At 36.4% G+C, this 27,407-nt stretch overlaps 2 protein-coding genes across 3 annotated transcripts; both read left to right on the top strand.

Moving 5' to 3' along the window:
• The first annotated feature begins 9 nt into the window (after positions 1–9).
• On the top strand, positions 10–14,323 carry ppp2r2aa (protein phosphatase 2, regulatory subunit B, alpha a). 2 transcript variants are annotated; one of them, XM_079897449.1, is made up of 10 exons: positions 10–267; positions 730–801; positions 2,139–2,236; positions 6,186–6,351; positions 7,365–7,477; positions 7,559–7,736; positions 9,012–9,176; positions 9,259–9,428; positions 11,845–11,936; positions 13,018–14,322. In XM_079897449.1, the coding sequence occupies exons 1-10, from the start codon at positions 261–263 to the stop codon at positions 13,295–13,297; spliced, it is 1,341 nt and encodes a 446-aa protein (XP_079753575.1). In that variant the 5' UTR covers positions 10–260; the 3' UTR covers positions 13,298–14,322. The 2 variants fall into 2 exon arrangements, with proteins under 2 accessions (XP_079753575.1, XP_079753574.1); XM_079897448.1 differs by having other exon boundaries at positions 19–267; positions 507–801; positions 13,018–14,323.
• Positions 14,324–15,432: 1,109 nt separating this feature from the next.
• bnip3la (BCL2 interacting protein 3 like a) lies at positions 15,433–26,344 on the top strand. The gene is made up of 6 exons (XM_079896844.1): positions 15,433–15,557; positions 18,896–19,154; positions 20,881–20,962; positions 21,078–21,184; positions 22,303–22,458; positions 23,562–26,344. Exons 1-6 carry the CDS (start codon positions 15,503–15,505, stop codon positions 23,608–23,610), a joined length of 708 nt encoding a protein of 235 aa, XP_079752970.1. The 5' UTR covers positions 15,433–15,502; the 3' UTR covers positions 23,611–26,344.
• Positions 26,345–27,407: the final 1,063 nt, after the last annotated feature.

Raw genomic sequence — 27,407 nt, 5'->3', positions numbered from 1 at the left:
TCGGGCTTCGCCTTCTTTGCGTGAGTCGTGACGTCACCGGATCACGCACAACCAGCGCGTGTGTGCGGAATGATAGAAGAGCTAAACACGCTTCTGTACGGAGGGAATTATGAAATCAAACCGTATTCCAGCACTGTGTTAAGAAAACAAACATTCTCTTGTTAAAATATCTTTATGAAGTAACCGAGTCAGAGGAAAAGACGCTTGAAATCAACATCGAAAAATAAACAGGCCCAGGACTGATTCAGATCCAGCCCAGCATGGACGGTATATATGAGCAACTTTAATTTCGCTATATTAAATATGATTCATGCAGTCACGTAATGTTATGCGGTGTATTGCGTCGCTTAGAAAGTAAAGCTGATATTCCGACACATTTTGTGGTCTGCAATGCTTGGAGATTGTTAAATGTGTGTATGTTGATTGTGATTTAAATCTGCTCTGAATTGCGAGTCATGGTGAAGCAGAAATAAGGTCCCACCTCTGTGTCTGATGCATGTGTGTAGATCGTCAGATGTTTGATGCTGCTGTGCTCAGATGTTTGGCACACACTGCTGGACACAGTCCTGATCAACAGCTCGTTCTCAAATCCATGTGAACTCACTGGATATGTCTGTGTTTCATGAAGATTTCTCGATCAGAACTGTTTGTTGAAGTGGACACAGATTAGGGGGGTTTTAATGTGGTCCTCGTGTTGGACATACAGTGTGAATTTGTCTTCGGTTCCAGGAGATGGAGACGGCCAGAGCCGCTGGTGTCTGTCCCAGGTCAAAGGAGCCGTAGATGATGATGTAGCTGAAGGTAAGACACATCCCTGACACCACAAGAAAACCACAACCCCAAAACACCCCAGTTACTGCTGTAAAACCATAATAAATTAACACAGGATCTTCAAAGCTTCTTCTCAGTATCATTTTTTTGTGACAGTGCTGGATATTATCCCAGTTAACAAATCTGTAGTATTGTAATGAAGTTGTTGTTATTATTTTTCTATATCTTTTAACATCTTTGGTCCTGAATTTTATTAAAAGAGAAATATATCATGTTATATCATAAACTTAATGACCAAAGACAGTAAAAGATAAAGAAAAGTAAAAACGAATTTATTAGTGCTTTCAAATCGATTAATCGCATCTAACATAAAAGTTTTTGTTTACATAATATATTTGTGTGCATAAATCTTATTATATATATATATATATATATATATATACCACTATATATATACGTCTGTGTGTATATGTATATGTATGTATATATACAGACAGACACATGTCATGCACACACACACATATAATATATATATACACACACGCATATATTATGTAAACAAAAATGTTTATGTTAGATGCGATTAATCACGATTAATCGATTTGACAGCACTAGAATTTATAAATCTTTCATGAGTATTCATTATGCAAACGGTCAAAAAATGGTCATGGATACACTTGAGCAAATTGTAAAAGTGTGATTCATATCCATTAAATATTTATGGAAATCTGTGAAAACTTGGCATTTAAAATGAAATGTAACATGACAAGTGGAAATAATAATATATATATACAGAGAGAGATTTGTATATAATTTATTTACTATAAAATATTCTATCAGCTACAAAGTGCCGTTTTTGAGTGCTATATTTATCAAATAATTTAGAAAGTAATTCTGAATTAAACTTCAAGAGCTCTGAGAATGATGTTCTGTAACAGTTTTGGAAATTTAGTGGCGTTTCAGTTGTGAATTCGGACCGTTCGTGTCAAAATGTGTTTCGATATGTTTATTAATATTTATATATGAGGTTAAATTGTTGTAAACATAAAGGATTTGTTCTCTGGGTTGAGTCAGAACATGGCACAGCCCAGCACCACACTGTTGCCCGTCACAATAATACGACAGACAGACAGAAAGAGAGAGAGATTGTTATTCTTGGGGAATGCTGGGATGGGGGGTTGCTGGATGGCACTGCGTGTGCAGATGCCTGAGATGCTTTTAATGCCAGGCTCTGCATGCGCCCGCCCACACACGCACAAATACAAGAGTCACTTATATTCTCAGAAACATTCAGAGAAACAATATGGTCTCATAGTTGATCTTGTCAATTATTCATTATTGTGTCTTTGTGTGTGTGTGTGTTGCAGCTGACATCATTTCTGCGGTGGAGTTCAATCATTCTGGGGAGCTTTTGGCCACAGGAGACCGGGGCGGAAGAATAGTGATCTTCCAGCAAGAGCAAGAGGTGAGATGGATTACTGGTCATTACGCAGAACAGTTAAAGGGTGGAGCATAAATGGGCTTGAAATTGTTATTCAAAATGCAAAAGAAGGCCATATTCAACCCTGGCAACATACAGAATGTTATTGGTTCTCACGAGTTTGAATATGCAATATTAAAAGCTTTTATGGATGGATTATTCCTTTAATAATATGCAACGCAGTGGTACTTTAGCGTTACTTGTGTACCATTATTACACGGCTCTGTGGAATACTTGATTCTGATTGGTTAATCGCACCATCCAGCAATATTTTATCCCCCTATAATAACCGGTAAACAGTAATAATAACTGGGTAACTGAAGTTGGCGCTTTACGCTTGCTAGGAACGGTTGTTCCTCGTGGAAGTTTTGCATTTGGTGAGCTAATGAAATATTCAAATTCAAATCAATATTTTTTGTATAGTTATTTAATTATGTCATCCGGTATTGCAGATTCACTCTTTCTTACGATTGTTTTGTACACTGTAATGGATTATAATTAGTGGTGGGCCGTTATCGGCGTTAACGTGCTGCGTTAACGCGAGACTCTTATCGCGCGATAAAAAAAATATCGCCGTTAATCTATTCTCAAAGTTGGGTTGGGAACTACTCTATACTACACAAGCTATGATGACGCAATCTACCCGCGGCCGCGAGGTACACCCGGCTGCAACGCATCATATTCATCGTCATCTTAAGTAAACACGGCTGAAAGTGAAAGCTGGTGAAAAAGATCCGTGCAACATCCATTATTTGGACTTGGTTCGGATTTAAGCCGCCCGACGAGCAGCAGCAAACTATAGACAGAGTGTGTGGGGTCACAGTTCGGTAAGTTAACACACGACTAATCCGTTCTACCACCTCAAATTCAAAACGAAACATGATATCACTGAATACCAGCGTGCGCGTATTATTCCCAATATATCTTAGTGGTGTAGCACATAATCTCTGTCTGCGCCCGATTTTAAGAATCGTTGTTGTGTTTTTTTTTTTTAACTGAAAAGACATCGGTTAGACAATATTCTAATTTTAAATTTGGGGTTTCATAAGCTCCAAGCCATAATAAACATTAGACCTACTTAAGTCTCTGCAGCTAGTGTACTTACATTTTATTTATCTGCAAAATTATGTTGTATACTTACAGTTTTGCACAATATATGTTCTCAAAACTACATACACCCTTTAAAAAAAACAAAAAACATTTAGCAGTTGTTTAGCAGGGTCTGTGTAACCTGTTCTGAAATGGTTTTATTATAATATATATCGTTATCGCAAGAGGCTGCAATGTATATCATAATATGGATTTTAGGCCATATCGCCCATCCCTAATTGATAGCCTATAGTAGTTGATAATAACATAGGCCTACCTAATGTTGCCTACGGACGGTAACAGTACAGTAGTAACCTTTTAAAGTCTATGAGTAGAACAGCTTTCTCAAGCAGTTTGTGATGCATTTTGGAAACAGGAGATGAGCCCCTGGTCTAATGCGCCACCTGGCTTGAGAAACCCGTTCTCAAAGACTTACTTTTATAGTCATTATTTGGGTAGCACACATATTCTGAATGCCTTCGTCAGAATTCAAATGAGCCATTTTAATCTAGATTAATTTCAAAATTAATCTAGATTAATCTAGATGAAAAAAATTAATCTATGCCCACCTCTAATTATAATATAACAAACAAGTACGATTTTAAAACAGTTTCATCTCAAATCAATATCTCTTACCCTCATAATTATTTATGTGGTGAAATACCGTGTAATAAGTTGAATGAATGTACCCTATCCCTGAAATGTCCGTCCAGTTTGAGCTTGCCGCTTGCTAGCAACTGCTTTTTGCATGTAAGCTGTGTTTAAAGAGCTAATAATATATTTAAACTCTGATCAATATTTCTTATTCGTAGGCAACGGTTTTATTCAGAGGCTGTTTAACTGAATTTTTTTTTTTTTTTAAGTATCACCTGAATTTCTGTCTAGTATTAACCCTAAAGGCATAGCTCATCCAAAAATGAAAATTCTGTCTTTAATTACTTAACCTCATGTCGTTCCAAACCCGTAAGATTTTCGTCCATCTTCGAAACATAAATGAAGATCTTTTTGATTAATTTAAACGTGCTGCGTAACACGAGAATGAACCTCATTGGTTCTCGCAGATTCTCAAACGTGCTGCGTAACACGAGAATGAACCTCATTGGTTCTTGCTGAAGCTCAAACATGTTGCGTAACACGAGAATGAACCTCATTGGTTCTTGCTGAAGCTCAAACGTGATGCGTAACACGAGAATGAACCTCATTGGTTCTTGCTGAAGCTCAAACGTGCTGCGTAACACGAGAATGAACCTCATTGGTTCTCGCAGATTCTCAAACGTGCTGCGTAACACGAGAATGAACCTCATTGGTTCTCCCAGAAGCTCAAACGTGATGCGTAACACGAGAATGAACCTCATTGGTTCTCCCAGAAGCTCAAACGTGATGCGTAACACAAGAATGAACCTCATTGGTTCTCGCAGAAGCTCAAACGTGATGCGTAACACGAGAATGAACCTCATTGGTTCTCGCAGATTCTCAAACGTGCTGCGTAACACGAGAATGAACCTCATTGGTTCTTGCAGAAGCTCAAACGTGCTGCGTAACACAAGAATGAACCTCATTGGTTCTCGCAGAAGCTCAAACGTGCTGCGTAACACGAGAATTAACCTCATTGGTTCTCGCAGATTCTCAAACGTGCTGCGTAACACGAGAATGAACCTCATTGGTTCTCCCAGAAGCTCAAACGTGCTGCGTAACACGAGAATGAACCTCATTGGTTCTTACTGAAGCTCAAACATGTTGCGTAACACGAGAATGAACCTCATTGGTTCTTGCTGAAGCTCAAACGTGATGCGTAACACGAGAATGAACCTCATTGGTTCTTTCTGAAGCTCAAACGTTCTGCGTATCACGAGAATGAACCTCATTGGTTCTCGCTGAAGCTCAAACGTGATGCGTAACACGAGAATGAACCTCATTGGTTCTCGCAGAAGCTCAAACGTGCTGCGTAACACGAGAATGAACCTCATTGGTTCTTGCAGAAGCTCAAACGTGATGCGTAACACGAGAATGAACCTCATTGGTTCTTGCAGAAGCTCAAACGTGCTGCGTAACACAAGAATGAACCTCATTGGTTCTTGCAGAAGCTCAAACGTGATGCGTAACACGAGAATGAACCTCATTGGTTCTCCCAGAAGCTCAAACGTGCTGTGTAACACGAGAATGAACCTCATTGGTTCTTGCTGAAGCTCAAACGTGATGCGTAACACGAGAATGAACCTCATTGGTTCTTACTGAAGCTCAAACATGTTGCGTAACACGAGAATGAACCTCATTGGTTCTTGCTGAAGCTCAAACGTGATGCGTAACACGAGAATGAACCTCATTGGTTCTTTCTGAAGCTCAAACGTTCTGCGTATCACGAGAATGAACCTCATTGGTTCTCGCAGAAGCTCAAACGTGCTGCGTAACACAAGAATGAACCTCATTGGTTCTTGCAGAAGCTCAAACGTGATGCGTAACACGAGAATGAACCTCATTGGTTCTTGCAGAAGCTCAAACGTGATGCGTAACACGAGAATGAACCTCATTGGTTCTCGCTGAAGCTCAAACGTGATGCGTAACACGAGAATGAACCTCATTGGTTCCTGCAGAAGCTCAAACGTGCTGCGTAACACGAGAATGAACCTCATTGGTTCCTGCAGAAGCTCAAACGTGCTGCGTAACACGAGAATGAACCTCATTGGTTCTTGCAGAAGCTCAAACGTGTTTGAGACACAGAAAATGAAGTGGACCCGGCCCTTAACCTTGGTATAAGCAGGAAAATCCACGGCTGTGCATTAAAATCATGTAATGCACACCTAGCTGTGTTTTATCCCTTACATGTGGTATTTCTGTGTCCTGTCAGAGTAAGAACCTGCCACAGTGCCATGCGGAGTATAACGTCTACAGCACGTTCCAGAGTCACGAGCCAGAGTTCGACTATCTGAAGAGTCTGGAAATCGAGGAAAAGATCAACAAGATCCGCTGGCTTCCTCAGAAAAATGCTGCACACTTCCTGTTGTCGACAAACGGTGAGCTAACCGATGAAGTGAAGGGGTCAATGACATGACGGGTCATTTTTTTTGTCCAAAGGCCTTAATAATAATAAAAAAACAAATATATAACATCCAAAATATGTAAGGTAGTACAACTTGATCTCTTTTACTGAATCCAAAAGGTTTTAATGATATTTTACTACATATAAATGTATTTTAAAGATTTTGAAGGTGTCAAAAGGTCATTCGGTAAAACCGATATAGTAAATATTTAAATGGAATAATATTGTTTTTAATAACTAAAGGAACTACAATAATACAAATATAAAGCAGATAAGGCTCTTTTTTGACATTTCCCCTTTTCTCCTTTCCCTGTGCAATGTTTTACTTGAATATGTTGGAGTGTTTAGGGTAGTCCAATAAATGATTACATTTATGAGATCAGTGATAATATTTGTTTTAATATTTCTTCTGTGGTACACACTATATACTATCTCAACATCAATGTCAAATCAGTTTTTAACTTTCAAATCAGTGGTTAAACCGAATGACTTTTTTGGTGACATTTTGTAAAAAATGACAAAAAACAGTGTTAATTGATTGTACAAACCACAAAATCTTATTGTTAACACATAGGTAAACTAAAAAAATGGTTTCAAATATAGTTATATCTCCATTCTATTTTTTTACACTTTTAAAACCCTTATTCGTCAATGACCCGAAGTGTTATTTTAGTATTACTTCGATACTATTATTTATTAGTATTTTGAATTAACTTTATTTTAATTTCAAAAGTTGTAATAATTTTGTTACATGCATTTGTCATTTTTATTCCGTTTTTATAATTCTATTTAGTTTTAAAGTCATTTTAGTCCTTCAGGTTGAACTTAAAGTTCATTTCCCAAGATAACATTTCTCATTTTCTTTTAGGTTTTTCATCCAATATTTATATTTTATTTGAGCTTTAGTTCAATTACTGAAAATTGTTTTAGTTTAACACTGGCACATTTATACATGTAGCCAATGATTCATTATTTTATTGCATACAGATAAAACCATCAAGCTCTGGAAAATCAGTGAACGAGACAAGAGACCAGAGGGGTATAACCTCAAAGAAGAGGACGGCCGCTACAGGCATCCGTCATCACTCACAACACTACGGGTGTGTTTAGACTCACACACTCTCAGGATTATGTTAATGCATTAACAAACCCATTGGAGTGACACGCTTTGCTCCGCACAGGTTCCCGTGTTCCAGCCGATGGATCTGATGGTGGAGGCGAGTCCACGGCGGGTCTACGCCAACGCTCACACCTACCACATCAACTCCATCTCAGTCAACAGCGACAACGAGACGTATCTGTCCGCCGATGACCTCAGGGTCAACCTATGGCACCTGGACTTCACCGACCGAAGCTTCAGTATCCTGTTCATACATTTTTGTTTATTCCTGCATCACTGTCAGTAAGATTTAGTTTTTTATGTTTTTGAAAGTCTCTTCTGCTCACCAAGGCTGCATTTTTTTTTTAAATCAAAAATACAGTAAAAACAGTATTATTGTGAAATATTATTACAATTTAAAATATTACTTATTCTATTTTAATATATTTTAAAATGTAATTTATTCCTTGTGATCAAAGCTGAATTTTCAGCACCATTACATTCAGTGTCACATGAATTTTTTTTCCCGAAAGATAAGTCTCACCATCTTTGAGAGAAAAAAAGCATATATTTTTTTCGGTTCCTTGCCACTGTTGCCTTTGGCTTGCTCAGTTGGGGGATATTTAATTTAATTAATCAATCAAAAATACTATTGATCAGCATTACCAAACGTGGACATTTTCCACTAGAAACAAACATTGATGTATTATTTTAATTTAATACTGTGAAGCTGCTTTGATACAATCGGTATTGTGAAAGCACTATATAAATAAACTTGACTTGACTTGACTTGACTAGATAAGTTGTGTCGGTGTGTAAGTCACACTTTATTATTACATTTAGAAATTATGTAAAATACTGGTATATAAAACAATAATACAAACATTATAAACACTGTAAACATTTTAGTTCCCCTCACTCAACAACAAATACTATAAATGTAATGATATACAGAACAGAACAGGAATGAAAAATATAAGTATAAAACAAACATAAATTATAGTGACATTCGCTGTGAACATCATTTTCTGCGGGTCTTAAAAAGTTATTTAATCAGCTGAAAATCTTAAATTCATAAAGGTATGGTATTAAATTTTGCATGAAATGCAAAAAAAAAATGTCTTCCTCAGTATTTTTGTCCTGTTTTTTATTTATTTTAAAAAAAGTCTTAACATCTTTGATACATTTACTTGAGAAGCATGTAAAATGAAGTCTTGAACAAAATGAAATGAGTTTATGCTTAAAACAAGAACAAATGATCAAAAGTTTCCCTTTGAATCAAGTCGATTTTTCTGCAGATATTTGTTCTTGTTTTAAGCAAAACTCATTTCATTTTGATCAATTTCACAGAAAACAAGACTTCATATTTCATGTCATTTTGCATCTCCAGTAAATGTATCTTGATGAATGTTTCATATTAGTTAGCAAAGCACTGGTGATTGTGTGATGTACCTCTTCCTTTGAATTGATTTTCATGTTTATTCCTCATATTATACACTGTCTTACTGAAGTTTAGCCCTTAACCACTGACTCAGACATTGTTGACATCAAGCCGGCCAACATGGAGGAGCTGACGGAGGTGATCACGGCTTCAGAGTTTCACCCGCTCCAGTGCAACACGTTTGTGTACGGCAGCAGCAAGGGCTCAGTGCGCCTGTGTGACATGCGGGCGTCCGCTCTGTGTGACCAACACTCAAAATGTTAGTCTCTGAAGTTTCACTTGCCTTTCTCTGATCGAGCAGTAAACCCTTCAGAACTCATTTATCGTGTGTTTCTGTGTAGTGTTTGAGGAACCCGAGGACCCCAGCACACGGTCCTTCTTCTCTGAAATCATCTCATCCATCTCAGACGTCAAGTTCAGTCACAGCGGCCGATACATGATGACCAGAGATTATCTGACCCTCAAGATCTGGGACCTTCACATGGAGAGTCGGCCGGTGGAAATATACCAGGTAGGCCTGTAGAGATCATGAATTTTGTGCTGACGATTAATTGCCATTCCAAAAAATTGTGATTAATGATTTAAATATGTTTTGTTTACGTCACAGTGTAAGCCTAACACATTATATCCTCCTGGGACCCAGGAATAGACTTTTGTCCACTATAGTGGGCATTATATTTTAGTGAATTTCTCTGACACCATACATGTCACATGTCACAACCTGGGTGTCCTGTAAAGAGCACATTCAGGACCGTTTAGAGATACCAAATGTTTGGAGGTTTCACCATGAAAACAACTTCGCCTTGGTCTTTAAAAATGTCTGACATTAATTTAGTGATCAAATGTAGCACTCTTATGGAAATATGATAATATATTGTAATTGTAATTTAAATTAGACTACTTTTCAAATTGTATTTCATAAACCAACATCTCAGGAAAATGTTATGGGGTTTCAAATCAAAAAATGACTTTCTGTTCCAGAACAGGGCATTGATTTCATACATGTCCACTGTAGAGGACATCAGGACTTTAATCATGTTTATCAGGCATTTTGTGAGACACAACAAGTGAATATGGAAATAATTATCTTCTTTTTTCATTAAATTTTGCTCCAAGAACACATTAATGTGCAAATTAGATAGTGTATAGATAGATTGTATTGAATGGGAATATTCATTTATGGCCATTTTAGCCACATATTGCATAAAGTATACAATTCATTCCGTTATATCTTTCATGACATAGTTGAGAATCATCTTTATACAAATTTTGTACAATTTATACATGTATAATTGTATGAAAATTAATATAATATAATGCAGTCTGATTAAACCCACAAACCTTCATTTTGTATGAAGGCATCTTTGACTATCTTTGGTACTTAACAACAGTTTTTTTTTTATTATTATGTGCTTTGGCAAAATGTGATTTGAAATTTAAACTGCACAATTATCTCAAATAGTTGGGATTAGATCGAATAGCCACAATCGGATGATTAATCAAAAATCGCGACTGGTCTATTACCAGGTGATGTTTCTGTCACTGGGGGACATTTTTTGCTGTAAAACAAATGTTGTAATAATCCATATAGCTTTGATGTACCAAAGCAGTCATACACTTGGAAGAAATAATAGGAGTAGTTCACCTAAAAATGATCATGTTCCAAATATTCTGTGCAGCACTAAATGAGAAATTAAGAATGTCCTGCTTTTATTCATGCAATTAATTTGGACTAGGGATTTTACATTTAGAAAAGCACTATTAAAGTCACTTACGCTAAAAATGGTTTAAAAAAAAAACAACCTAAATTTCATGTTTTTAGAAGTCATACCTTGTTTGAGTATTTAAATATTCCCTCATTATCTTTAAATTCATCTTTGGCATCTTAATAAAATGTTGCAATGCCCAGTTTGTGAACCAGTCGTTCTGTTAAATTGGATCTTTGTAAAAGATAACATGGGTTGATCCAGTTCACAAGACTTTAGTCTGAGAGTGATTCGTTCTCGTATCGTGCCGATCCAGACTCAATGATCCACTTGCAGCAGTTAAAGACTCCCTGGATTATTAACGAGTAACAACTTAAATCAAACATATTTTATGAATTCAGAAGAATTGGAAAACAGCATATGAACCGATTTTCTAATATGATTGTGTTCTTTTTAACCTTGACTCTACATTAATTGTAATTACATGGGAAAAAACAACCAAGACATTCTTTAAAGTTTCACCTTTTCCATGAAAGAGGCTTGAAACTAGTAAATGATAATTTGCTTTTTGTGTGAATTACTCCTCTAAACAAAATACTGATTTAGCAACATTGACCACTAGGTGGCATCAGGAATTTACTTCTTGTTCAAATTTTAATGTGGTGATTTTGCATTCCTTGAAAATATAATTTTTCTTTTGGCTCAGAATATTCAGCAGTAAATAAAGGAGAAGCCATCAGGATGTAATTGGATTATGAAAAGTTGGCTTATGATGCACTACATTAATGATATATTATTTCAATTAGAGTTATTATAAATTCTGAGCTCTTGCAGATTGTTTTAGAAATAATTAGTCTGCACGTCAGTAGTCATGTTTCCAAATTGAATGCATGGTCGACTTTGCTGTTAAGTCATTTTGTGTCGTTGGCTTATTTTTAAATTGAATTCAATTGACATGAGCATTTACACTACGAAAGGAATCCGTTCGATTGTGTTTTCAACTACCTCTGGAAGTGGTTGAAAGTGGACAAGCTCCAAACATTTTACACCCCATTTACTGGGCGTCATCCACTTGTGATCCGATCGACCAAAACACATCTTGATACCAGGTGTAAACAGGGCCTGAATCATAATCAAGTTTCTTTGCTGTCAAGTCCTTCTATCTGAAGCACTGAAGTACCATCAGTGTGTTGTGTGACTTTGATCTCTCTCTCTCATCAGGTTCATGGTTATCTCAGGAGTAAGCTGTGCTCTCTGTACGAGAACGACTGCATCTTTGATAAGTTTGAGTGCTGCTGGGGGGGCGACGACAGGTGAGGAGATGTTCTGAGATGAGACGTGACTCGTGTGCTGCATCATTATGACGCTCCCACACATTCTTTTAATGACTAAAGCATCTTCAGTTTATGATGAAAGCAAATGCAAAACAAACCTTGAATAGGCATGAGCTGTGTGTTCTCACTGTGGGGTCTTCCCTGCCGGATCACTGTGAACAGTTTATCAGACTCAAGCTTTTATCTTTGACTAACAAATACAGACACACACAATACTGTTTCAGAAACATCCTGATTTTAAGCTTAAGTACATGAAATTTTTTGCAGATATTAAAGATAACAATTTTATATTTATAAACTTATTACTACCATTCAAACCTTTGGGGTCAGTAAGAAATTGATACTTTTATTCAGCGATAATGCATTAAATTGATCAAAAAAGTGACCGGAAAGACATTTATAATGTTACAAAAGATTAAGTAAATGCTGTAATTTTGAACTTTTTATTCATCTTATAATCTTAATTAAAAAAAGCACAAAAAAAAAAATGTTTCTTGATCATCCAATCATCATATTCGAATTTCTGAAGGATCATGTGACACTGAAGACTGCAGTAATGATGCTGAAAATTCAGCTTTGAATCACAGGAATATATTACATTAAAAAACAAGTTATTTTAAATAATATTTCACAATTTAACTTTCTTATTTTTTCTGTATTTTTGATCAAATAAATGGTGGGCTGAAGAGACTTCTTTTAAAAGATCTTATCGACCCAAACATTCAATGTCAGTAATAACTGCTGAAATGCAGTGAATGAAATTAAACCCCATATTTTACACATTTATTCCATTCACATTTGAAAACAAAAATTGTTCAAATATTCTTACCTTAGCTTAGTTATCGAAAAACATGGCTGGATTTTTTTTACCAAAATGTTCACTGTACTTTACTTTGTAGCAATGGCTTTTTGGCTGAGATATACATACACACACACACACACACACACATATATATATATATTTATTTATTTAGCCATTGTCATAAAGACTTTGTTTTCTTATATAAAAAAAGAGAGAGATCTGACTAATTACCCTCTTATTTTCCATCTCCATTCTCAGTGAGGTCATGACGGGGTCCTATAACAACTTCTTCCGGATGTTCGATCGGGACGCCCAGCGCGACGCGACCCTCGAGGCCTCGTGGGAGAGCGGCTCCCCCGGCCTCCCGCTCAAGACCTGGCGTGTGTGTGCGGGGAGCAGACGCAAGAGGAACGAGATCGGCGTGGACTGCCTGGACTTCAGCAGAAAGATCCTCTACACCTCCTGGCATCCTCAGGATAACATTGTTGCACTGGCGACAGTCAATAACCTTTACATATTCCAGGAGAAACTGAATTAGGAATTTCAAACTGCTTCGTCCTCATTCCTAGCTCCAGGAGTAAGGCGGGATACATGCTAATCTGGTATCCATGCACAACCTCTCTCCTGAAACTCATAGTCTTAATATTAACCACTGTAGTACACGAAAAACCTTTGGATTATTCTATTACGTTAATTGATACACTGTAGGCCGGAGAAGGGATTTTTAGTTGTATTACTGTATTTGTTTTGGGTGTTTTTTTTTTTTATTTTGCACATTTTGATCTGTCCGTTTTAGCTTTAATCAGAAACCCCATGCACTGCTGGGTTATTTTTCCACGTCTCGAACACGCAACCAAAACGACCCTCAAGCAACCCACAAAATCCTGTTTAATAAGTTTGCATAATCATGATTAACACTGAATCAGTTGTGCAAAACCTCATGCTCTGATCGCTCCCTTCTGGCCTGGTGCAACAGGACGTTTCCTTCACCTAACGCTCAGTCTAATGCCTGACATTTATCCACAAGTGCAATTGACTTGAAGTTGCAGGGTTCCCGAATAGCTACATTATTCCCTACATTAAGTCCCTAATGGGTACAACTAATTGTGGCATTAATTTTATGCAATATATTAGTCTTTGTGGGAAGGGAGACTTTTTATCTCTTTTAATAGGGACACACAAATATTTTAAGTCTTAAGTAATTGTTTGTGCAGATGTGCATGTTTTATAATGTCTTATGATTTTCGGCATCTTATGATGTGTGTCGTTTTATTTGCGGCTTTTTAATACAGAATGGTTCCTATGAGGTAAAGAATGCTCTAGATATTTTTATATAAATTTTCGAAAATTTAAAAATCATGTCCTTGACAGTATTCAGTGTGTTAATGCAGTCATGTGACTGTCTTTGAGCTGTTGATTGATTGGTGCAGAATGATTCTGTATAATGGAGTGCGTTTACATGGAAATCAGGCCTGCTGTATATGAACAAACCCAGAACTATGTTCCCTTTATCTTAATAGTTGTAAAACCCAAATGTAAAAATAAAACTTAATTTTAAGACTGAAAAACTAAACTTCTTGGGGTCATTTTTCCAGCAAAGGAGAATCCATTAAAATGTCATTTTATTATAAAGCAGGTAAGAGAAGATTATACAGAGTAGAATCACTTTTCTTTAAACATCTGCCCCATATTTAGGTTATCAGGAACAAATAGGACATCCAGAAATGAATCTGTGCCTGAGCTATTTTAGGTTTTGGTGATCTGTGAACCGTACTAGTGGGTTTTTAGGTTGTCATTATTGCAGTACATATAGACATTGTATGTTGTCTTTTAATTTAGGGGCAACATCCGTAATACGCATATAAAAATATAGACTGTCATTGAAAGTAAATAACATTATTTTCAGGATTTCAGCACGTTTATATCAGCATTGTACATTTATCTCTATCTGTCTATCTCTATATGTCTGTCTATCTCTATATGTCTGTGTCTATCTGTCTGTCTATCTCTATGTGTCTGTGTCTATCTGTCTGTCTATCTCTATATGTCTGTCTGTCTATCTGTCTGTATATCTGTCTATCTCTATATGTCTGTGTCTATCTCTATATGTCTGTGTCTATCTGTCTGTCTATCTCTATATGTCTGTCTATCTGTCTGTCTGTCTATCTGTCTGTCTATCTGTATATCTGTCTGTCTATCTCTATATGTCTGTGTCTATCTATCTGTCTATCTCTATATGTCTGTCTATCTGTCTGTCTATCTCTATATGTCTGTATCTATCTATCTGTCTGTCTATGTCTCTGTCTTTCTGTCTACCTGTGTCAGTCTATCTGTATCTGTCTGTCTATATATTTATCTGTGTGTGTGTATAAATCTGTCCTGTCTGTTTCTATATATGTCTGTATCCATCATTATATTTGAATCTGTCTATGTCTATTTAACTGTATTTATCTATCTGTCTATTTATGTATCTATATTTTATGTCTGTCTGTCTGCAAGTCTGTCTGTCCATCTATGTCTACATCTACTAAATAAATTAAAAATGCACAAAACAGAAGTATAATTTTCTGTTGCCTATACTTCTGTTTTGTGCATTTTTTATTTATTTAGTAGATGTTATTGAAATTAATGTTCTGAATGTGATGACGTCGCGCCTGCGTTCAGGTGGAGCCATTCAGGGGCCGCAGATGAATGAGCACGCGCGCGTTCACGAGCAGGGGACGCGAGTGACTGGAGAGGCAACATGTCCACCACAGCCGCCGCGCAGCTCAACAACAATGAAGAACAGGGACTCAACGGTAAAACCCCGTCCATGTTTCTGCAGGGAAAAGTCGGGAGGGCTCCTAATGTCGCTTTAAATCTGTTGTATGTGCACGTTTTATTTTTCTATGGAGCTTTAAAAAACGCTGTTATGCAACATCTATTGTTTCACTTGGCTCAATGGCTGGAATTTCCTCCTTTCTCTTAGGGGAGGGGTTAAAGGGCGGGAGATTAAGATGGCGTCATAACGCGAGAGCGAATGAGAATGAATGATGTGGCGTTGCTTGGCAACTCTTAATGATTGATGGAACGTTAGCCAACCGTTAGCTTGATTTTAAGTTCGACCGCCGTGGAGGCGGGGCTACGTTGATATCAAAACAAAGCGAAGAGGGGTACCGAGAAAAATGGAGGCGGGGGCGTGTAAATAACTAATGAAACTGTAGGAGAGCTTAATTTATTTCGACTTAATTTAACTGGGTATGACCTTAATATTTTACTGTTCATTGTGTGCTCCATTCTGTTTTAGTTTTAGTTGCTGGGTTATTCCAGTTAAGCATTACTTCATCCCCCCCCCATCATATGGGTTATTATTACATATTGAATAAATTATATTTTTATCTTTTTAAAAAACTGAAATCTCATTAGTTGGTTTCTTTTATCAGAATACCACAATTAAGTCAACACAAAGGTTAATTTGAAATAATTTAGTAAATGTTGTGTTTGCCCGCCCTGTCCTGAAAATGGCAGTCTATATTGAGACATGTTCCTGTGTTGTATCCCCCTCTTTTTTCATCTTTGTGTATTCAAAGCGTCAGATTTACTGGCCAGATGACCTCAAACCTCAGCACATTTTCTTCATTTTTCACATTCATTCTGTACCTCTGAACAATTCATACGAAGTGAAGTGCAAACCATATTTCCTTATTTTGTTTGTTTGTGCATAACAAAATATGGTTTGGAGTGCATTTAGTTGCATCCTCTAGAACCAAATATTAACTATTATTCTTAATTCTTGCACAAGCATTGTAGATTTGAATATAATGTAGATGAATCTTCATGCATTTATGCATATTTCTGCAAATGTTATAGAACGTGGAGAATGTATAAGTGTGCTCAGGCTCAATCAGTGCTTTTTTTTGGGGTCATTTCTTTGGAAGAATGCTATTGTTAGATGCTATTAGTTAGCCGAAAGCATATTCAAATTCATATTTAATGCATATACTGGTTGCACTAATTTTAAAGTGACGTCATTTAAGGTCCATCGTGTGATTTGACAGGTGACAGTATCTCTGAAACCATCTGGAATCTTTCAAGAAGCCCCAAGGAACATGTCCAAACAAGTCAACATGATGTGTAAAAAACAAAAAATTAATAAAAATTAAAATGCAATTTTATTACACCTTTAATACACCTTCATGCTCTTGTCGTGTAAATTCACCAATGCACGTTATTCTGAAAAATATATATTTTGTGATCTTTTCAAATTTTCCTTTTCACCATCCAATCAATTCCTGATGGATAAAATCAAGTCCCACCCTACAATCATTCTTCTCGAATATTCTATTGCACTCGGAAATTTGTCACATTACAGTGGTAAAATTATTCTGGCTTTGTTTACCTATCCGATTTACACTCATAAACCTAGTGTTTTGCCTACCTACCTAAACAGCTTATCCTATGATGCCCAAAATGCTGTCTAGATAGGCAATCCGATAGCTTTTAAGATGCACTCTGTCTTCTAGAGAGCTTTCAGATGGTGTAAACTCATTAAAATGAGTCCTTCTGTTTACTAGTTATCATTTAGTGGTGGTGAATAGTAGGTTTCTCAGCGTCTGTGGCACACAGACAGATCTGGGTTACAGACACAGCGGGGGGATGGGAGAGGAAAAGCAGCGAGTGGTTTGATGTGCCAGAGATTACATAATCCCTCCCTTCCTCCCGCTCCTGTCCTGCAGTGAATTCCATCGGAGCTGCTCCAGGATCAGTGCAACTAGAGTTGGTGTGTTAAAATATCTGTGCACTGCATTCATTTGAATATTTTACCACATTGATAGTCGTTCATCACGTTTTGGCCTAGGATGTGGCCAAGTTAGTGGCCTTTTTATATATTGTTTTTAGAATGTGAGTGGTGCTCGCCCATGCAGAACTCGTCAGCATGTTGTCAAGGTGTTGCTATGCAGTTGATATGGTGGTTACTACGTGGTACCAGATATGGCTTGGGTCCCTTCTTCAATGCAAGTCTGTGGGAAGTCTGAGGTTTGTTGTGATGCAGTGTGACAACAAGAGCTGGTGGAAAATAGTCTGCCATGGCAACATGCCCATAACTGTGGGCAAATACGAGAGTTCATTGTTGCGGGCTGGCCTCTAGTGAAGGATTTTGCCATAATAAGATGATCAGACAAGCTCATTTAAACAGGATGCTGGCTTATTAGTGCTGCAATGTTGTTGATTATTTCCCTTGATGTTTTAAAAGGCTAGTTGTGATAATGATTAAATTAAAGGGTTAGTTCACCTAAAAATGAACATTCTGTCATTAATTACTCACTCTCATATCGTTCCATACCCGTAAGACTTTCGTTCATCTTCAAAACACAAATTAAGACCTTTTTAAAGGTAGGGTAGGCATCTAGGCAATTTTTGGAGAGGCTAGCAATAGCTTTGAAAGCATAAGCCACGCCTCCTTCAAAACATGAACGCGCACAGCAGAGTTTGCAAAGCGTCATGAGACAAGAGACGGCGTTAAACTACCTCATGTCTCAAAGCACATAACATTACAATAATATTAAACATAAACAACTTAAAGAGCACTGAACTGTCCCTTTAATAGAATTTACTTCTATTTTGTTTGGAGCAATAGCAGAAACTTTAAACCAACCACCCAGAACACCATAGCAGCCACAAAACAATGCCTAGCAACATCCCATCACTCCATCATGTTATTAAAGCATCATGGGACCCGTCTGTGGATCTCTGTGTTGCCTAGCAACAGTGAGGTTCAAGTGGGACGCATACGTGTCTCATGTTTGCACCAGGTCAACAGAGGATGTGTGTTCTTAGAAGGCAGTCTCATATTCACTTTTGAGCAAAATGTGTGTGTTTTTGGCTCCCATTTGCTTAAAATGCAGGCATTATCTCATAGCGTACTCTGTCCTGATGTCAATCCCACAATCCCCTGAATGAGTCTGCCTAGAGAATGAATTGAAAACGCCCGCTCAGCTCCACACCAGCGGACACGTACACTAAGGGTTAGAGAGAGGTTAGAAACTCTCATGAAAGACTAAATTATTTCACTGGATGAAAATCAAACTACGCCCATTTAAATGCAGGAACTGTGGAGGAGCAGGAGCTGATGCTAATGACTGTTTTGTCTTTTTAGGGTCCTGGGTGGAGCTGGAGATGAACGGAAACACTCAGCAGCAGAACGCCAGCTTGCCCTCGCTGCTTCTGCTGGGGAATGGGAACCAAGGCGAGTCCCAGGCTTCACAGGCCCTGGAGGCCGTGCAGGAGGAAGAGGAGGTCCTAACAGGAGGACTGGAGCACGTGCCTTCCTCCTCCTCCATCCATAACGGAGACATGGAGAAAATCCTGCTGGATGCCCAACACGAGTCCAGCCCCAGCAGTTCATCCTGCAATAGGTATGACAGGTTTGCTCTTCAAACTCAAACACTCAAAATGATTGACAGGAAGAGAATGTTTCTGATTGGCTAAAAATGAGTGGACTACTCACCAAACCAGGGTTATTATAGTGGGTTATATCCTCCTGGGACCCAAGAATAGACTTTTGTCCACTGTAGTGGACATTATATTTTAGTGAATTTCTCTGACGTCATACATGTCACATGACACAACCTGGGTGTCCTGTAAAGAGCACATTCAGGACTTTTCAGAGACACCAAATGTTTGGAGGTTTCACCATGAAAACTTCTCCTTGGTCTTTAAAAATGTCTGACATTAATTTAGTGATCAAATGTAGCATTCTTATGGAAATATGATAATATATTGTAATTATAATTTAAATTGGACTACTTTTCAAATTGTATTTCATAAAACAACATCTCAGGAAAATGTTAAGGGGTTTCAAATAAAAAAAATATTTTCTGTTACAGAACAGGGCGTTGATTTCAAACGTGTCGACTGTAGAGGACACCAGGACTTAAATCATGTTTATCAGGCATTTTGTGAGACACAACAAGTGAATATGGAAATAAGTTATACATCAATATTCCTATGAAATATTAGATATTATTATTAAAATGTTGCCAATTATTACTCCAATTATTACACTTCTTTTTTCATTAAATGTTGCTCCAAGAACACATTAAGGTGCAAATTAGATACAGTGTATAGATACATTGCATTGAATGGGAATATTAATTTATGGACATTTTACCCACATATTGCATAAAGTAAAATGGTGTATCAATTAATTCCGTTATTTCTTTCATAACATAGTTGAGAATAATCTTTATACAAATTTTGGTTGAAAAAATCCTGAAACCCCCAACTTTATTGGTGATTGAAAAAAAAATCCCATTGTTTTTGCCTATACATATAATTTCATGTCATTTTATTTTTTAAACAACTTAGTCCTGGCGTCCACTACAGAGGACATAGCATAACTTATGAATAAAATATTATTTTGCAAAAATGTTTTTTTACCATTTGTTTATTGTGATCTAAACAGTGTGATGACATGGAAAAAAACTAAATTCAAAAAACTTTTTTTTTCTGGGTCCCAGGAGGATATATATATAGAGGGTTATATAGCCCCCGTCCCCTTTTTTAGCAGCTCTGGTTCCGGAAGTATTTTTCCCATTCATTTCTCCTATAGGGATTTTTAAGGAGTCTTCGTTAAAGCGTCATAAGCCATGATATATGTGCAAAATATGCATATATATTGAAATATTTTGAGAGTGTTGGGACACCAACTCGATTTACGTTTACATTTCGACTCTGATTGGTGGAATGTTCTGTACAGCATCATGGGTAATATAGTTTTTCACCACGAATTCTGCTGTTAAACGCGATGATTTTAAAACTAAGTTGAAATAATGCAGGCTGACGACTTCTTCTGAGGCAAATGCTATCGATTAACAACCCCTTCGCTCACAGTAGGGCTGTCTTTGAAGGTTTAGAAGTTATCATTCAAAATCCACTCTATTATAGTTCACTAAAACTAAAATTATTTATTTTTTTAAAAGCTCTGTGTTTTTCCACATGTGCAGAGCTTTGATTGAGCACTTTTATTCTTAGATCTGCAGCTTTCAATACGGTGTAATTCACTCCACGCATGATTCAGGCGTCTGATTTGGTTTGTTTTCTCTGATCTGTATTTTAGTTTTCTTTGATGTGTGTTTACAGCCCACCACGACCACACAGTCCTGACCAGGATGAGGGGCAGATCATGTTTGATGTGGAGATGCCCAGCGAGAGAGACTGTCAGGTACACCGTAATCTAGAGTCATTATTGAACTACTGTTTAACAGTGATCTAGCGTGATAGTACTGTTATTTAAGAAGCAGACCTTAATGAGTGCTGTCTTTTCTCATCTCTTTCAGTCAGATGATGATAGTCTGGACAGGGACAAAGAGGATGATATCCTCATGAATAAAGGGGAGAGTTGGGTGGCAGACTGGTCCAGTCGACCAGAGAACATTCCCCCGAAGTAAGAACCCATATTACAGTAAACCATTTTGTGTGTATGTTCACAGTTTCATCATATGACACATTGCCACATGGAAAATGTATTCATTTCTAAACAAATCCAATATATATACTTATTTTATATTCATAAAACATTCTATTTTCTGTGAAAATGAAATGTTTTTTTCTCTTTTATTTTATCATTTTTTATTTAAAATATTATGCATTTCTTAAAAATAGCTTTATTTCTTATTTATTTATTTTAAAGTCCCTGTGAACCAGAAAACTTTTTTGTGACGTATTTCCTAGTGAAACAGAGTATTGAATAGAGGGCGGGGTTTTACTTGAGCACACGGAAGCAAATTTTCAGATTTTGATTGATTATCACAACAAACAATTTTTTTATATGTATTATCTTGCATGGATTAATTGTTTACCTTAAGTGTAGTAATGTGTGCTAAGAAAGTAAATAGGGTCAATTTTGATTTCATGATGACTTAAAAAAAAAAAATAATTCTCAATAAATATTTAGTTTTATTTTATTTATTTTATATTTATTTATTTTAAATATAATGTTAAATATTATAATTATAATATCATAAGGTTAAATATTATAATTATAATATTAGAATGTTATATATATTATTATAGATTTAAATATTTATTTATTTTAAATATATTTTTAATTCAGAATTTTTTTTTTTTATTTTTTTTTTTTTATTATTATTTTATTTTTATATATATTTTTATTTTATATTTTTTACATTCATTTATTTTAAATGTATTTTATTTTTTATTTTATTCCCTCAGTAAGGTACCAAGCTCACAACAGAAGTGTTCTGCTGTTTAGATGTATAATTGTCCTCTTTGACCGCTCAAAGGGAATTCAACCTTTTTCTTATTTTCTTATTATTTTTATATTTATTTATTTTATATTATATATAAATTAAAATAATTGTATTTACTTATTTAAAATGTATTTTATTTTGATATTTAAAGTAATTTTTTTTTTTTAATGTGTTTTTATTTAGATTTTTATTTTATTATTATTTTTTTATCAGCCCTCAGTAAGGTGCTAACAAAAGTGTTCTGCAGTTTAAGTGAGACATTAGTATAATGGTTCTCTTTATCCGCTCACAGGGAATTCCACTTCCGCCACCCGAAGCGTTCTGGATCGGTGTCTCTGAGCATGAGAAAGACGGGTGCTATGAAGAAAGGAGGCGTGTTCTCCGCTGAGTTCCTCAAAATGTTTATGCCCTCGCTGCTGCTCACCCACATCCTGGCTCTGGGACTGGGGTGAGTGCCAACACACACCATATTCTGTACCAGCTCAACCTGTGCATCTCACAATAATCACTTCAGAGCAACATATGAACATAGCTGCAGTGAAGTTGATGCTTGCTGATACTATTAAGAAATTAAATAACTACATGGTCTTACATGTACAAATAATTTAAAGTTTTGGCAGGTAAAATGTATTTATTTGTACATTAAGCTTATATTTTTCCCCTGAAGTGCACTAATAATGTTAATCAAGGTTACCTGCACCAGAAAGTCGTAATTTAGTTTTACATGCCCTGACCCCTGACCCTCTGTTTCGGCAACTGTCCCTGTACAACTTTTACTTGTAAACCAATCTGAAACGAGCAACAACATCCCCACCAAGATGTCAAATATTGAATATGCGTTATTATGTAAATATAGGTGGGCATACACTACCTTTAAAAAGTTTGGGGTGGTAATATGTTTTTCAAAGAAGTCTCTTCTGCTTACCAAGATTGTATTTATTTTATAAAAAAAAATACAGTAAAAATTAGAAATATTTTGAAATATTATTACAATTTAAAATAACCCTTTTCTTTTTATAATGTAATTTATTCCTGTGAATTTTCAGCATCATTACTCCAGTCTTCAGTGTCACATGATCCTTCAGAAATCATTCTAATGTGATTTCTAATTTGCTCATCTAAAAAACATATCTTATTATTATCAATGGTGAAAACAATTGTGCTGCTTCATAGTAATATATTTAGTATATGTATCTATTATATTTATTCCAGTATGTATAATTATACATGTACAATACATTTATATCCAACTAAAAGCTGATGAATTAACAATATTACTTGACACTGAAGACTGGAGTAATGATGCTGAAAATTCAGCTTTGCATCAAAGGAATAAATTACATTTTACAATATGTTCAAATAGAAAACAGCTATTTTAAATTGCAATAATATTTCACAATATTTTTTTTTTTTACTGTATTTTTGATTAAATAAATGCAGCTTTGGTGAGCAGAAATCGTACCGACCTCCAACTTTTGAACATTAGTTTGTTTGTATTAAATATTTACTGTACTGATATTATATCATACAAATATTATGTTCTTTTTTTAGGGTCTACATTGGGAAGAGATTGACTACGCCCTCCACCAGCTCATTTTAAACCGAACCGGACCAGACCCCAGTGCCTGGACGCCCCATCATGAGCAGTCGTGGCACAGCGGTGGCCAATCGCGTGATGATTCCTCTCTCTCTCTCTCTCTCTCTCTCTCTCTCTCTCTCTCTCTCTCTCTCTCTCTCTCTCTCTCTCTCTCTCTCTCTCTCTCTCTCTCTCTCTCTCTCTCTCTCTCTCTCTCTCTCTCTCTCTCTCTCTCTCTCTCTCTCTCTCTCTCTCTCTCTCTCTCTCATTCTTTCCCCTGTCTGTCTTTCTCTTTTCTTTGAATCCACGCCCCTGGTTTCCCATCACCCCCTCTGACCTTTATCAGTGTCGCAATTCCTTGCCCTCTAACGCCGTGGCTTACTGACATGTTTTTATTTGGACATGTTCTGATTTATTCACTGACGCAAGCTAGAGCCCCAGTTGTTACTCCATCACTAAAACCACAGCATATTATCTTTTATTTTTGCATGACGCATTTCATATGCAACTAATATGGAGTCTCTGTGTGCTCCTGGGTGTGGCCAGGAATCTTGGGAAATTGTAGGTACCCCTGGACTGATACACAGTATAGTGCCATCTTTATATCGAGTTCATTGACTCCTAATAGGAAATGTAGTGAGGTTTCACACTAGAGAAATCATTCTAGAGAGATAATTCTGTGCGTTTGAATTACTTCCCTTCATGTGCGACAGAATCATAAACGCATTTTAGAGTCATTTCGATGACTTCTATAGGAGAACGACCGCTTCATGAGACTGTCTGAAGTCATTCTTTACATAATGTGCGCTTGCTGCATTATGTTGGACTGTTACAGTTATTTTCAAGACTTATTTTATGTAGAATGTAAACCTTTATAGGTTTCCCTCAGTTCTGTTTTTTGGAGTTTCTGAATATTCAGTTTGCTCTTCACTTCCAGAAAGATCCAGTATGACAGATACAAAACTCAAGCAAACTTTATTTCACAGTGTCATTGTTACTCGTTACATGTAGTTACTGTTGTAATAACTATAAATTATGCACAATTACATGCAACTAACCTTAAACCAACCCCTATTCCTAACCTTATAGTAAGTACATGTGGTTAATTATTAATACTCAGTACTTCAATGTATAATTACAGTGTAACACGGACACCTTAAAATAAAGTGTAGCCCAGCAGAGTATAAAAACAAAAAAATGTACATGTTTTTCTAATCAAAAGACCTTAAGCTAAAGAGATCAGCATGGACGTACATCTGTTTAAGAGCCAAACTGGTCCGGTTATAGTTGTTTTTCGAGTTTCTAGGAAAGCTACACACACATACAAACTTACACTCTCTTCTTTGCCTTGATGCATATCCTTCTCGCAGCAGTTTCTGACTGTGTATCTCAGTGCCAAAGGGTTTCCACCGCCAAACCCAACACGAGTCCCTCGCACCTCTCGCAGACTCTGCCTGGTTTGAGTGGATTATTTGTCTTCATTTTGACAACACCTTACAAGGCCTTTGATTTTACTGTGAACACCCTGTTGATATTAGTCATAGTGTTTCTAAGGTTGTGTATAATACGCTGTTATACGTACTTTTATCAAAACAACAGATCCACACTCCGTCTACATATTTTTAAGTGACATGGTGTCGTTTTACAGAAGAAACCACTCGTTTAGAAGACTTACTTGCCGATATACAGATGAAATCTGTTGTGAACACGTCCGGTTCATATTTCATCCCATGTTTATATTCTAATTTATAAAGACCTAAGCCAGGTTTAATATATTGAGGTATTATTTGCATGACAATTAAGCAAATGTTCTCATTATCATATTGTGAATAAAAAAAAAAAAAATTGTAAAATATTTATACACATTTATGCCCTTAAATTAATGCTGTTTTAATAAAATACATAACTATGTATTACACAAATTTTTATTGTAATACAGAAAAAATGTCATGGAAATAATGTCATAATTAAAACAATAATAATAATCACACACATATATATATATATTTATCCCCCAATTAGGGGAAAAAGATAACCTGGACATTTTCTAGACCGGTATTTCACCCTCACGTTATCTAGTAGCACTTCTACTAAGCAAAGTGTGTTTAAAAGACCTTGAAACCTCATTGTTGAAGAGTCCAGTGAGAGTTCTGCTACTTTAACCAGATAACAGCTCACCCTTTGCATTGAGGCCGTCTGTGTCTGAGTCATTGTGCCACACTTTACTTCTTTACTCTGTTTTCATGCTTTTCATGCTGTCTCGGAGGGGGAGTGGAAACACAAGAGGCCAATTTAGTGTCACTTCAGCCGTGCCTCGAGTTTTGTTGTTTGCACCTTTTCTGAGCCCCATTGCATGCGTGTGTTCAGAGAATCCACATCAGGACCAGTAGCGGAGGTCAAGTTAGTTTTCCCCTGCGTGGGGCGGAAATGACGACTGTGAATGGAATAGCTGTAGCTCATGTCAGATACCATAAGCTAGCCCTGCCTGGTCTATGTTGGGTGGGATCACCATACGAGATGTTTTACGCACATTATTATGTTTTCTTTCTCTGTTATATCTCTTGTTGTTTTGAATTTTTGCTTTAATCATGAGTATGGATACTGGAGGGCGGGGCCCTCGTGATTGACAGCTCTACAATGTGTTTCGTTTGAATTCCAATCGTGACTGGAGTGATGAAGCAAAGAACATGTAGTTTCTTGTATTTCGCTGGTATTGGAGGAAAACTGAACTGATATTAAAATATAACCCTGACATTCATATTTTCTTTTGGTGTCTTTCCATTGTTGGTTTGTGTCCATGTTGAACATTTCTCATTTGTTTTGCTTTTGCCATGTGACGAGTTAGGAAGTGATATGAAATCCATTAACTTTTCCTACAATATTCATTCATCAAATATTCTTGCACTAATCTACATGTAGAACTAAACAAATAGTCAGTTTGATACTGCAGAGATTCTCAACTTTTTTTGTTAATATTTCAATAATGTAACAACACATTTGCATGACCGCAATTCTCTGATATCAGTAAATGTTCTCGTAAAATGCAAGTAAACTAAATATTTACTCTTTTTTTAGTAATTATTTGTTTTTATTTTTACGTTATTTTAATTTTACACTTCTGGGATTTAATTCATTTTTAGCTTTATATCAATTCACGAAGCCTCTGCGGTTTCTTAACTAACCCCAGTTTCACCGAAAGGGTGCTTTAATAAACCAGGAATTGTTGACAGTCTCAAAAGCTTCATATACTGTACTGTAGTCCAAATTCTTACCAAATTCCATTAAAATCAAAAGGGAAAATGATGGTTGCCCCCTAACTGAAACACACTCTTTTTTTCTTAAATTGTGACTGGTTTATTAGAATGCTGTTCCAGGATTCCTACAGTTCAAACAGTAAACCATGGCGCTAATGCCAAGATCATGGGTTTGATTTCCTGGGAACACATGCACTAATAAAATGTACCTTAAATGCAATGTATATAAAAGCATCTGCCAAATGGATAAATGTGAAAGACCAGCATGTGTCTTTAGCTTTATCATTTAAACCTAATGGCCTAGAAAAAAAATGTTATGAACTTCCGCCAAACTAGATTTTCCATCTCTCGACAACTTTGCATGTTGGTCAAACCATGTAACGGATCAATGAATTTGGGTCCAACCAGGAAAGACTGGCTGTATTAGCATGAACACCAAATAGCATTAAACTTATGTATGATTGCCAGAATGACTTGATACAAACAAGTCAAATTTAAAGACTATGGTGAACAATTTCTCAGGTTTCACCCTATAGGCTATTAAATAGATTTTTTGCACCTTTTTGT

This window comes from Squalius cephalus (genome assembly GCF_949319135.1).
Source record: "Squalius cephalus genome assembly, chromosome: 16".
NCBI lineage: Eukaryota > Metazoa > Chordata > Actinopteri > Cypriniformes > Leuciscidae > Squalius > Squalius cephalus.
This window is presented reverse-complemented; position numbering and strand designations above follow the sequence as displayed.